We start from the raw sequence: 13,736 nt of genomic DNA on the forward strand, positions 1-13,736 counted from the left end.
AACACTCAAAAAATTTGGTTTTAAAGAAAGTTTTTTAAAATGGATTCAACTAATGTATTTAGATATTAAGGGATGTATAACTAATAATGGCTGGGTTTCAAGTCGCTTTAAAGCATTCCGTGGTATTAAACAAGGCTGTCCGCTGTCTTCGTTACTTTTTGTTCTTGCTGTAGAAATAATGGCTATAAAAATTAGAGAAAATAAAAATATTAAAGGACTAGAAATTAAGCTAGAAAGCAGCACTAATACCCTAAAAATATGTCAACTAGCAGACGATACTACTCTGTTCCTACATTCTAAACAGGACATAACAGTTGCATTAAATTTAATTGAAACATTTGGTGACTTCTCTGGCCTTAAACTTAATAGAACTAAAACTGAAGGAATATGGCTTGGCAAATTAAAGCACTGCAAAGAAAAATATGAAGATATCAATTGGAGTAATAAACCTATCAAAAGTTTGGGAATTTACTTTGGACACAATAAATCAGAATGTCAAAATCTTAATATTGAAAAAACAAATATTGAAATGTGAAAAAATAATAGCAAATTGGAAGAAAAGAAAACTAAGTATATTAGGGAGAATAGTAGTAACTAAATCTTTAATTCTACCAAACTTAACATATATAGCATCAAATATTGTAATACCAAAAGATTCGCTACAAAAATTTAAAACCCTCATATACAATTTTATATGGAATGGGAAAAGAGATAAAATTAAAAGATCAAATCTTACAACGGGGTACAAAAAGGGGGACTTAAAATGATAGACATTGACATTTTTATAAAATCCATACACATAGGCTGGATAACAAAATTATTTAATACTGAAATGGACAATTGGACAGTTATACCAAGATTTTATTTAAATAAATTTGGTAATGACTTGATCATATTTTTAATGAATCTAAAAAATATAAATGATCTAGATAAAACAATTTTCAAAAGTGTTCCAGAATTTTACCAAGAATTAATTAAAACTTGGATTAGTGTTAAAGGAGGTGGGTCATTATACCCACATGACTTTCTACAAATAAGAAAACAATTCATATGGGGAAATAATTTTATCAGACTAAATGGAAAATGTTTATTTTTTTAAGAGTGGGTAAAAAGCAATTTGTTTTTCATAAATGACATCATAGATGATAGAGGTCAAATTTCAGAAACATATATACTTTCTAAACTAAAAAATAAACAAGATTGGATCAGGCAGATATCCTGCATTAAAAAAGCAATACCAAATCAATGGTTTACCATAATAAATCAAGATAATTCAACTAAAACTAAAGTTAATATTCATAAAACTATAAATAGCCTAAAAATCATGCTTAATAAAGTAATTAATTCTAAAATGAGTACAAAACAAATTTATAACATTATTATAAATGAAAACAAACCAGACAAACCTATAGGAGTTATAATGTGGGAAATTCTTTTTGCCAAAAACCTTTACTTCAAACTAGAAAATTGTTTCAACTTCATTTTTAACTACTTACCTGACAATAAACTGAAAATGTTTAGATGGAAATTAATTCACTATATACTTCCATGCAATGATTTATTAGTAAAATGGAAAATACTCACAGATAATAAATGTAATCATTGCAGTATAAAAAGAAGATTATGAACATTTTTATTTTTCTTGCAGTTACGAGAGTGATTTTATATCAAAAATATTGAACCTTCTTAAATTTATAGGTTTCAATGAAAGCATTTTTAATATGGAAAATCTTATAGTAGGATATAAAATAAATGATGAAGCTTACTATGAAATTAACTTCCTTTTGACTGTAATATTTTTTTCTATCTACAAATCATATTACATCTCTGACTCAAAGAGAACAAAAATAGATATCTTTAAAATATGCAAGGCAGAAATAAAATATATAGTTGAAGTCAATAATGTAATTAAAAAAAAAACCAGTAAATTGATCATAAAAACCCTAAACTACATAAATGATCATAAATAATAATAAATATCCCTTAGGTCACATGACCCAAGTATTAAGTCACATGACTTGAGCATGTCAGGTGACAATAATGTACTTTAACATCTAACACATGTTAAAAAAAAAATGAAAATATATTATTCAATATTGTTTAATACACACTTTTTTTTGTCTTCTTCTTTTACTATTTATTTTATTTTGATTTTGACAACTTTGTGTTGTACACTCTGATGTTGTGTATAATCATGTTTACCTAGGTAGTTTAGATATATGATCTTAGTCTAAAATACCACAGTTTTCAAATAAGTTAAAACTTCGATTATGATTCAAAACATCACGAACATTATGGTCACCTTACCTTTCAAATAAGACAAATTGTCGAAGTATTATGAATTAAATTTATCCAAATCACAAAGATGATGATGGCAAATATAATGCACATTTATCTAATATTAAAAACCACTATCGGACGGAAGTGAAATTCTCCGGTAAACATGTAATCATTTAAAATATTGTAATATTGTAATGTAACATCAATTTACTTTTATTATATATTCTCCCTGGATACCTAATAACTAATATATCAGGGATACTTAGTGCAATGCTGTACACTAAGTAAATTGTTAACAGCAATAGAGTGCAATAAAATATATTATCCACGTTAAAAAAAAACAATTAATAGTAATCACACTTAATTGACAAACTATTACAATTATTATAAAAAAATTATCACGTTTTATGCTTGAAGGACAGACATATTGATCTATGCTTGACATTTAAACTGCATAACCTGACAAAATCTACTTTAATGACTCAAAAGTTTGCCAATTCTAAATTCTCTACTCAAATTTTAATAAGGACACTTATGATAACAGAATGAAGTGTTCATTCCGTTTTAAGGGTTACTAAAGGCTTTCTTAAAAAAAGAAAAGATGACCCAAATCTATCTTTTTTTTGTATTAATATTTATAGAGTCCGATAATTGTATTGACACCGATTACCTGCTATACCTGTTGATGATTGATTGATTGTTGGTTGCTTAACGTCCATAGGCAAATATTTCATGCATATTCAGAACGAGAACAAGTTCACAATAAATACAATAGGTAGGTTGATACAATAGAGGCCATCTGGGATGATGGTCGGAGAAATTTGGACTGCCACTGGAAAATGAGGGTATATTGGATAGGGTCAGAAATCTTTCCTTGCAACAGGCCACCTACGGACCCCTTAAAGAGTTGTTGCAAGGGTTCTTAACGTGAAAAGAGCGTGGCACTCTCTTTACACGAGGCATCGGATTTAACGTCCACCTTCCGACCGGACGTGACTGCGAACTTGATACATCCAGCACAGTCAAACGGACTGTTGATGAATCATTATCTTAACATTCCATAAATTTAATCAACGTTAAAAGTTTTAACATATTACTCTTCAGGATAGGATTAAGTTACAGTTTTGTTGACTTCTAAAGCATTTGATTGGTGTAAATTTTTCGTGACAACATTTCCAAAATTAAAACCATCATTGTTGAGCTTATTTCGTACATTGGAAACATTGTACAAGTAAGCAATATGATGTTTCTAGAAGAAAAGGGTTGAGGACCTCAGTGATTCTTTGTATACCTTTTTTAAAAGAAAATAAATCTTTCCATTGTAATATCCTTTTATGTTGAATAGTTAAGGTTTAATAGATATCAAATAATTGGAAGAACTTCATGGAAACTATATCGATTACCTCTTGTTTTTTTATTTTGTTGCCATTTAATTCGGGACTTTTCATTTTGAATTTTCATTTGAGTTTTTTATTTTACTTTTTAAAGCATGTCATAGTAGAAGCAGAAATGGGAATCAAAACTATCAAACGGTCACAAGTCAAGGACGTTGATTTGTTTGTATACCTACTGGACAAGGTATGGGAAGCGTTAAGTACAAACTGTATAATCAATTTTGAATGGGTTACTGCAATACTGAATGATTTTTTCGTAACTCTTTTGATAAATCCGGTTCATTGAAATTAATTATAATATAAAAGAAATCTTACAACATGTCAAAATAAATACTGAACCAAATAAATGAAACAGTTACTGAAATCAAAATTAAGTTTAAAAAAAGGTATGCACAGTGTATTCAGTATATAAATAAGTGGAAAAGGTAATTGTTTCATACTTCCTTTCCATCTGAATAAAATATATCTCTATGAATTGTACCAAATATAAGCAGATCATAGTTAATCACCATCAATGTAAATACATTACATTAAACTCAATGACGGTTATACCTATCATTTCATACGACGAATACTACAAGCAAATCATATGTTGCTTGAATTGTTAGTGGGCATTACGTCTGTGTTTGAAAGAGGTATTTATTGATAATGATAATGATAATGATGTGATTGTAATTTTACTTTAAAGATTTATATGGTGTTTTTTTTATCGTTTTGGATCCTCAATGCTCTTCAACTTTGTACTTGTTTGGCTTTTCAACTGTTTTGATATAAGCGTCACTGATGAGCCTTGTGTAGACGAAACACACGTCTGGCGTACTAAATTATAATCCTGGTACCATTGATAAATATTTCAGTAGCCCTTATTCTATTATAAAAAAAAAGTTTTGGATTTTAAAATATTTAGGATTTTAAAATAGTTTGGTCACAAGCATCACTGGAGAAACATTTATTATGACAATGCGTGTATGGTGCATTGAATTGATAGTGTTAATGTTGTTGTAAACTTAGTCTTATGAGTAAAAACAGACGTTTAGATTCTTTCCTACAAAATGGGTAAAACTATTTAAATGTCTTGTAGTTGTTTGTGATTGAATCAAAATGAAATGTCTTTCAATTTATTTTCAGCATTGTCATTTATTCAAAATACACAATAAAAAAAAACCTATGAAATACATTTCGTGTTTTTTTTTTGTAGGTTCCAGAATCAATCATGGAAAAAGATTATACAAGGGTGGTTAAATTTGACGTTTTTGCAAGCAGTCCCTATTATAAAATTAGTCTTGGTAATGAAACAGACACACTTATTGTCAGTCCCCCTGGTGGTCTCCTCTCGTAGTTTGACAGACTTAACAGAGTTGAACATAAAGTCAGAAAAACACAAACAGAATCAAGATGAAAATATCATGAACAGTCTGACAAAATCGTTACCTTGTGAAATGCTGATAAACGGTTATTCCATAACAGTCAACCAATTCGTGATGGCGTCCGTAAAGTTTACGAAGGGATAAATTACACAAAATTTATCTTATTCTCACATACAGCTTGAGTGCCAAGACTTTTTGTATTAATATTTTGTTGGATGTCTTGTTGTTTATGAGCAGGTTCTTGTATCCATGTATAAATTTTGGTTTAAGGTTTTTTTTAGCAATAACTGAGAGTAACAGTTCGCAACCCTTCATTATCTACAAATAATGAAAATGATTCCCTACTTAACTTAACTTTTTAGCATTTATAAGTAAACGAATAGCGTTTTTTCTTATATTCCATTGCTTTGTTTAGAGCTTACGCATAGTTATATTTAGACGTCTATAATACTTTTATTCAGGTAAACTCAGAATGGCCGAGAGGAACGTATGGTTTTGTACAGGTTAAAAAAGACAATTCCGAGATCTGTCCTAGAGGAGTCAGCAGAGAAGGATATGTGCAATGGGCTACTGAAAAAAGTAACTCAAAAAACAAGTTTTCGGATCAGAACCATTTTTTAGGTAATTTTTATTTTTAAGAAGGGTACATTCTTTAGAATTATCTTTTTCAAATGATTGAATCAGCTGTACTCAGGTTTGCATGTTTTATCTGTTCTGTTATAGGGGTTCTTGAATTTCCTCATATGCTTATAATTGAATAGACATTTTTCTTGGCATAATTGAGGCTGCACTTTATATGTTCTTTTTCAGTTATTGGTTGTTCTGTCGATGATTAAACTCATCGTTTATACAAGGCTTTAGATATTGTACGCCGAATGGAAGTTACGTCTACATTAGACTCATCAATAACGTTCCAATCATCAAATGTCAAAAACCAAAATTAAGTACGAATGTGAATAGCATGTAGAACATAAAGTTCAAAAACGTGTTGCCCAATATTCTAAAATAAGCTCGTCCTTCATTAGAATATCGTCAATACTTAATTTATAATTATTTTAATTCATGTCAACACAAACATGCTGACTACTGACAACAACCCGATATGAATTTATAGTTGTCTTGTTTTGTACATTACATCATATTATCCTTTGCCTTTTCCGATCAATGTTGTAACTGACAGTCTTTCTTAACACATTTATAATTCATTTCATCTTAATATCAAAATCAGAACTTAATGTTTTCAAGTTGAAGATTTTTCATTTGTAGGCCGTTCATATCTTGCATGCTTATGCTATTATTTATAGATTTAGGAAGATGTGGTATGAGTGGCAATGAAACAACTTTCCATACAAATCACAATTTGTAAAATTAAACCATTAAAGGTCAAAGTACGACCTTCAACACAGAGCCTTAGATCACACCGAACAGCAAGCTATAAAGGACCCATAAAAGACTAGAATAAAACCCTTCAAACTGGAAAACTAACGGCCTACTCTATTTTTAAAAGACGAGAAAAAAGAAAAACCAAACGACAACCACTGAACATTAGATACCTGAATAAAAACAGGTGCTAACAAATGCAGCAGAATTAAACGTCTCAATAGGAGCCAACATTCAACCAAACCTGAAACAATAGTATTACATCACAAAATTGAGAGACACACTATTAAATAACAATTGAAATGGCTTAACTCAACCAAAAGACATATAAACAAAAACAAGTGAATATACACTCAACGGATAAATTTGATCTTTGACGAAATGTGAATACAAAATTAATTAAAACAAAAATCGATGAGATGTAAAACAATATCTAATAGACAACAATGTTTTGAGTGTGTTAAATTTATATAATTTACTCAGTTATTACATCTCCATTGTTATAATCGAGGTTTAAAACTGAACAAACTCTAACGGCATCCAATAACATAGAAATAAACGTAGATTTCAGTTAAAGAGACAGCAACCTTAATGACATGAATCATAAAATAAACATCAAATGCGACGGAAAAAACTGTTTTGCAAATACTTGGGACAAAATAATATTGGAGAAACTGCGTGGTTTCCATTTTTGTTTATTAAAAATAAACCAAATTAATGTAGTCATGTAATTAATTAGAATTCAAGACAGGTCATTGAATCATTTAGAATCGAAACCAAAGCACTTGACAAAAGTCTTATTTTCAATCTATATTAAATTCACAACTACAACCAGAAAATATTTATATACTATTTGAATAACAATGTACATCTATCGATTGGTGTTTATCCAATACGTATTGTACGGAAATATGTTCAAATGTTGTAACAGTATAACACAAGTAGGATATGATAACTTTTATGACTGACACTGCGGGAATAACAAAAACAAGTACTGAATGCTACCTTATATGACTGACACTGCGGGAATAACAAAAACAAGTACTAAATGATACCTTTTATGACTGACACTGCGGGAATAACAAAAATAAGTACTGAATGCTACCTTTTGTAAATTTATTGTGAAAAAGTGTGACCAAATTAAATTTGTATGAAACTCGAAAGCTTTCCATACTGAAAATGTGCGCACGGTCAACGCTTTTACAAATTTACTAAAATTAATAACAGAAGCGTTCAAACCATATCATTACATTATTTTTGCTAAGATAATAAGAACACAGTTTCAATCAAATCTTTCTTTTTTTTCATTTGCACTTTATTCTTGAAGCTCATGTCATAATTAATGTTACATTTCATTTTCAAATGAGGATAAATTGTAGAATGACGCGAAATTTCTGTTAGCCAATCAAAAATTACGCATTTTAATGAAATATATATGTAATGCAATTATTTGGTTTTTAGCTTATGTTTCGTATATCAATCATTCTACTAAAAATGATCACACCATAAATATAGACATATAATATAATCATAGCAAATTTTGAATGTATGTTTAACCTGCAGGTTCTGAAAGCCGTCTGCTGCTAAAATTCTGTGGTAGATACGATGTTTCACCTACAAGGTATGAGCTAGAGTGGCCACGTGGTAACTATTGTCTATTCAAACAAGGAGAATGTCCATCAGGTATGACGAATTGTTCAGAGCATTACGGAATTCCAATTAAGAAATATTTTTTTAGAATGAAAGGCAAAGACGAAATGAATACTTTTTAAAACATTAAATAATTCATTTCAGCAATTATTTTGAGGAAGGAGGATCCGGCCTTAGAATAATCAAATCGACTGTTTGTATTAAAAAAAATAGGAAAATGTGTATACTCTCTCTCCACTTAAGTTAGGCTCCGTGCTGAAGACCGTACTTTGGCCTATAATTGTTCACATTTAGACAATATACGTATTGTGTCTTGAAATATGAAATTTATTTGTATGAGGCTTAGAAACGGGGGAAATGCGAGGTTCTACCGAGCATTTCCCCTGTTTCGTGCCGAATACAAATAAATTTCATATTTCAAGACACTATACGTATATTGTTTTTATACTGAAATCGATAAAAAATTAAGAATTAAAAAAAAATATGTAACAAATATCGTTAATAAAAAAAGTGTTTGGAATTTCCCTCTTGGGGTACCATTTTGGGGTATTCCCTCTGACCGTAGTACAGAAGGTAGGACATTGACATTTTAAGGAATTAGAAAGGGAAAATGAACTTAATTAATAACATTTAATAAACATGGTATATAAATTACCAATTTGAAGACATAACAAGTTTAAATTCATAAAGTTTGACCATTGTTACTACACGTTGTCATGGTTGTGACGTGACGTTGTTGATGAAATACAGTAGTTCCGGTAAGAAGGCGGGGCTTATAGGTTAGTTGAGGTCATTGACGTATAAAGCTAACGTTTATACTTATAGCTTTATCTGTATAGTAAAATAGCTGATTGCAGTTTAATTACTAATTATGACCTGGATGGAGAGTTGTAGCATTGGCACTCATTACACATCTTCTTAAGTCTATCGTCCAGTACCAACTTTATTGGTTTATAAACTTATATAACAAATGAGTGTAAAGGGGCATGCAAATTATCCTATTTTCAGATAAGCAGTCTTTTAAAGCTGACTAAGCGGTATGGGATCTGCTTATTGTTGAAGGCCGTACGGTGACCAATAGTTGTTAATTTCTGTGTCATGTTGGTCTCTTGTGGACAGTTGTCTCGTTGGCAATCACATCTTTTTTGTATTTTATGTAAAGGATTTTATTATTCACTGGGTAAAAAGAAAGGGATGAAGCAGCAATAAATTTTATCAAATCGAATTATGTACGATTAATTAACAAAGACTTTACCCTGTCGAAATAGGTGTTAGGAAAAAATGGGTATCGAGAAAGATTACATGTTTTTTAGACATTTATTTGTAAATACCAATTAAACATTTTGCTATAATTTAAAACAAAACATTGTGTATAAAGATAGGGAGATGTGGTATGATTGCCAATGATACAACTCAGTGTTTTTAAATTTAAAAGCACCTCTTTTTGAATAGAAGTGTTATCTGCCTGGAAACGTTTCAAGGGCATTTTTCATCCCGTTAAACATGTTAAATTCATTCATGTAAGAAAAGAATGTATTTGGTTCAATCCGTTCATCAAAGTTGACAGAACGAGTTTTTACAGATCTTAATACATGAAAGGCATACGGTTCATCAATGGTATTGTAGATGATAAAGGCGCATTTTGTCTCATGACGCTTTTTACAAAACATATAACCTGAATGTTACTTTTTTGAGACATTCTATCTATTAAACTTGCTATACCACGTGACTTGAAAGGTTTGTTATTACAACAACACATGTCACCTAACAGCAACTCGTTTATGAGAATGAGAATAAAAAATGCCAATCAGTAAATTATTTGCTGAAGATGTATATCCTCTTTTAATTGATCGGGGAAGTGTTTCTCCTATTTCTCAACAAAGGTGGGAAGAAAGTTTAAATATAAAAATTGGTGACGAAAAGAGGGAAAATATTTAATCACTAGCTTTTAAATGTACTATTGAAAGAAAACTACAAGCTTTCCAATGTAAAATGTTAAACAGAATAGTCTGAATAGGAGGGAGGGATTCATGGAAGTTATTTAATTAAATCTATTTTTGATATAATCATATATATTTAATGTATTCCAAAGTATCCCTAAGATGTATCATATACTGAATATTCACACCATTTCCTTGTAAATTTTTACTATTACTTATTCCTAAAATATCAATAGTATAACAATGCCATAAATATCATGTATGTATTGTAAAAATGTATGTATTCACTATAGTTTGAACACCAAAAAGATCAATAATTTTTAAAATAAAAACTACAGGTATCCATCAAAGTTCAAAAGAATGATTGTATGCAATTATAGGCAATTGCAAACGACTTCAGCAATAAAACGCCATACAATAAAATCGGCTATCTAAGGCCCCGTCTTGAAAGTATGAAACAAATTCAATTGAGAAAAAACCAAACAGCATGATTTTAATAAACATAATCATTCATAAAAACACATATTACAGACATGAACTAACAACAACCACGATAGTAAATTGGCATTGGACAGACACTTTTGAAATATGACGCGGGCAAACATGTTTGAAGACGTCCTGTGTTTTGTGGCATAGTATTTCTATCTCTCAAAGGGTATCAAAATCAAACAAAAAAACATTTTGCCTTAAAAAGTCAACCCCGCCACATTATTTATGTATGTGCCTGTCCAAAGTAAGGAGCCTGTAATTCAGTGGTTGTCGTTTGTTTATGTGTTACATATTTGTTTTTCATTCATTTTTTATATACAGGAGGCCGTTAGTTTTCTCGTTTGAATTGTTTTACGTTGTCTTATCGGGGCCTTGTATAGCTGACTATGCGGTATGGGATTTGCTCATTGTTGAAGGCCGTACGGTGACCTATAGTTGTTAATGTCTGTGTCATTGTGGTCTTTTGTGGACAGTTGTCTCATTGGCAATGATACCACATCTTTTTTTTTATAATGATAACTGTTTTCACAAAAAATTCCGAGTATAATGGCGTCTGTAATTCAGTGGTTGTCGTTTGTTTATGTGTTACATATTTGTTTTTCGTTCATTTTTTTTTATATAAATAAGGCCGTTAGTTTTCTCGTTTGAATTGTTTTACGTTGTCTTATGGGGCCTTGTATAGCTGACTATCCGGTATGGGCTTTGCTCATTGTTGAAGGCCGTACGGTGACCTATATTTGTTAATGTCTGTGTCATTCTGGTCTTTTGTGGATAGTTGTCTCATTGGCAATCATACCACATCTTCTTCTTTTTAAATTTATTAATACATTATATATGGATATAAAGAAATCTGATGTACAGTAGTTGTCGTTTGTTTGTGTAATATATACGTGTTTCTCGTTTCTCGTTTTGTTTATATAGATTAGACCGTTGGTTTTCCCGTTTGAATGGTTTTACACTAGTAATTTTGGGGCCCTTTATAGCTTGTTGTTCGGTGTGAGCCAAGGCTCCGTGTTGAAGGCCGTACTTTAACCTATAATGGTTTACTTTTTAAATTGTTATTTGTATGGAGAGTTGTCTCATTGGCACTCACACCACATCTTCATATATCTATATAGTCATAAAATTTCTTAAAATATTTGAGCAAAACCACATTTTAATTAATTCAATGCTATCAACTATAAGTACGTTTAAATGAACAATGGAATAGCAAACATCAAATTTCCTCACAAATCTTTTTTTCTTTTAATCAATTTTGTTAACAATGTTGTAGCCTTTTTCTGTTCGATCAAAGAATTGAATGTATTCCTTCTATATATTAGTTGCCATGTTTTTCAGTGAAGATGTTGCGAATTCTTGTAGAATACTTTATTACATTCAGATTTTGATATTAAACTAAATTGTGATATGAATATCAGACTGTCCTCTGTGTATACAATAAATTACTTATTTTTATTTAGATGTTCGTTTATGAGATTCCTACTTTTTAGGGTTTGGTGAAGGGTCTGTGACTTGGGCTCTAGACTCCACTCGTGAGTCATTCACCGGTTCCTACTACCCTGATGGGATATATTCCTCTCCAGATGTAACAATGTTCTTCTGCTGCAGGTAACTAAGTTATCAGAAGGTTTATGGTGCAGTTGTTTTCTTTTTTTTTTAACTTGAATTTACTGTCAAAAGATATTTTCCTCTATTCTTTTATTGCTATTTTAAGAATATAACTCCTTATATACATGGCTTTATAATCATTCACATGATTATAAAGCCATGTATAATCATGTAAATGATTATACATGGCTTGCCTAGCATTAAATTTAATACAATTGCCATCGGACTTCATATAATTTAGTATCAATAAAGTATGAAGACATGAGTTTTTTTAACTTTGAAATTACTGAATATTCAAGTCCTTGATTTACACTTTATAACTAAAGTTTCAACTCTCCCAGGTAAAGTTGGCTTTAGATGAATTTGACCATTTAATTTAAGTATTTTTGACAAATAGCTCTTCAACGATTTTTTTTATTTTTTTTGGATTTCCAATGTTTGGCTTTGTGCGTTCCTGATGAAGGTAAATCCAGAAAAGCGCGTCGGACGCAATAAATTATTAAACGTGTTGTCTTCCATTTTTTATAGTTTCAATTCGTCCTGTTTATTAACATCATGAAAAGTCTCTTACTGAGATATATCGGGATTACATAAATTACTGTATATGCTAATGCATTTGCACACAGAAAATCAGTCAATACAATTAGGATGTTAGTTGTGACTGAGGGATGTGATATCTTAGTTTGGGGACAATTCCATGCACTATTCCTATCATATGTATTTGATAAAGACAACCGTAGTATAACACTGTTTTGTTTAATCATCATAAATTGACATATCTGGGTTAATTAAATTGATGACATGAACATTTTCCCCATCACAGACAAAAAAAGGAGTGAATGATTCTCAGTGCAAATGTTTAGTTTTTATAAACGGGACATCCTATCGATACTTTTAAAAAACATCAGATGTGGAACTGTTAATTTTCCTTTTTGTAAAACATCAGAAGTGGAACGGTTAGTTTTCCTTTTATAATGAGTTATCCGTGTGGTTTTTTTTTTCTTAGTAGAAACACGACTAAAATGGATATTTTTTCTATGTTGTATTGTTAGAATCGTAATTTTGTAATGCTAAATGGTCGGACTTTGACAAAACTGTATTATATAAAAGTTGATATATAGTATATACAAACACTAGTTATACCTGACTTTACAGAGAGACTGTAACAAACAACCAATCGTGATAAAGGTTATTCCGTGTTGGAAATAGAAAAGAAAAAATGTAATGATTTATTTTTGTAATTTCAGAAATGACAGTGACGTAAACCAGTCAATTTTCCTTCCAAAAGACAGACCTTTTCATTTACTACGTAACGACGGCTCCACGGAATGCCAACAAGTGTCCGGTATGACGTCACAAAAAGAGTACATAACATGGGACACAAATAATTTGGTGAAACCGTATACAAGTAGTAACCAGTATTTGAAAGGTGCACACCCTAAAGTAGATCAGACCGATGACAGGGATATTACTATGCACTTTTGTTATTATTCTGTGTAACCATTTGAGCTGAGGCATTTTGAAATTGTAGAATCTAAAATATAATAGACTTAGCATAGTTTTTTTGTTGTGGTCGTGCTTAACTATTCGTGAAAGCACTTCATGATAATGAAACATACCAATATATT

General features: G+C 30.5%; 1 protein-coding gene across 1 annotated transcript; it reads left to right on the top strand.

The window, feature by feature from the left end:
* Nucleotides 1-5,155: 5,155 nt before the first annotated feature.
* Nucleotides 5,156-13,667, top strand: LOC139492585 (uncharacterized). Its single transcript, XM_071280736.1, has 5 exons — nucleotides 5,156-5,164; nucleotides 5,503-5,662; nucleotides 7,985-8,104; nucleotides 11,991-12,108; nucleotides 13,356-13,667. The coding sequence occupies exons 1-5, from the start codon at nucleotides 5,156-5,158 to the stop codon at nucleotides 13,606-13,608; spliced, it is 660 nt and encodes a 219-aa protein (XP_071136837.1). The 3' UTR covers nucleotides 13,609-13,667.
* The last annotated feature ends 69 nt before the right edge of the window (nucleotides 13,668-13,736 follow it).

This window comes from Mytilus edulis, chromosome 10 (genome assembly GCF_963676685.1).
Source record: "Mytilus edulis chromosome 10, xbMytEdul2.2, whole genome shotgun sequence".
Lineage (NCBI taxonomy): Eukaryota > Metazoa > Mollusca > Bivalvia > Mytilida > Mytilidae > Mytilus > Mytilus edulis.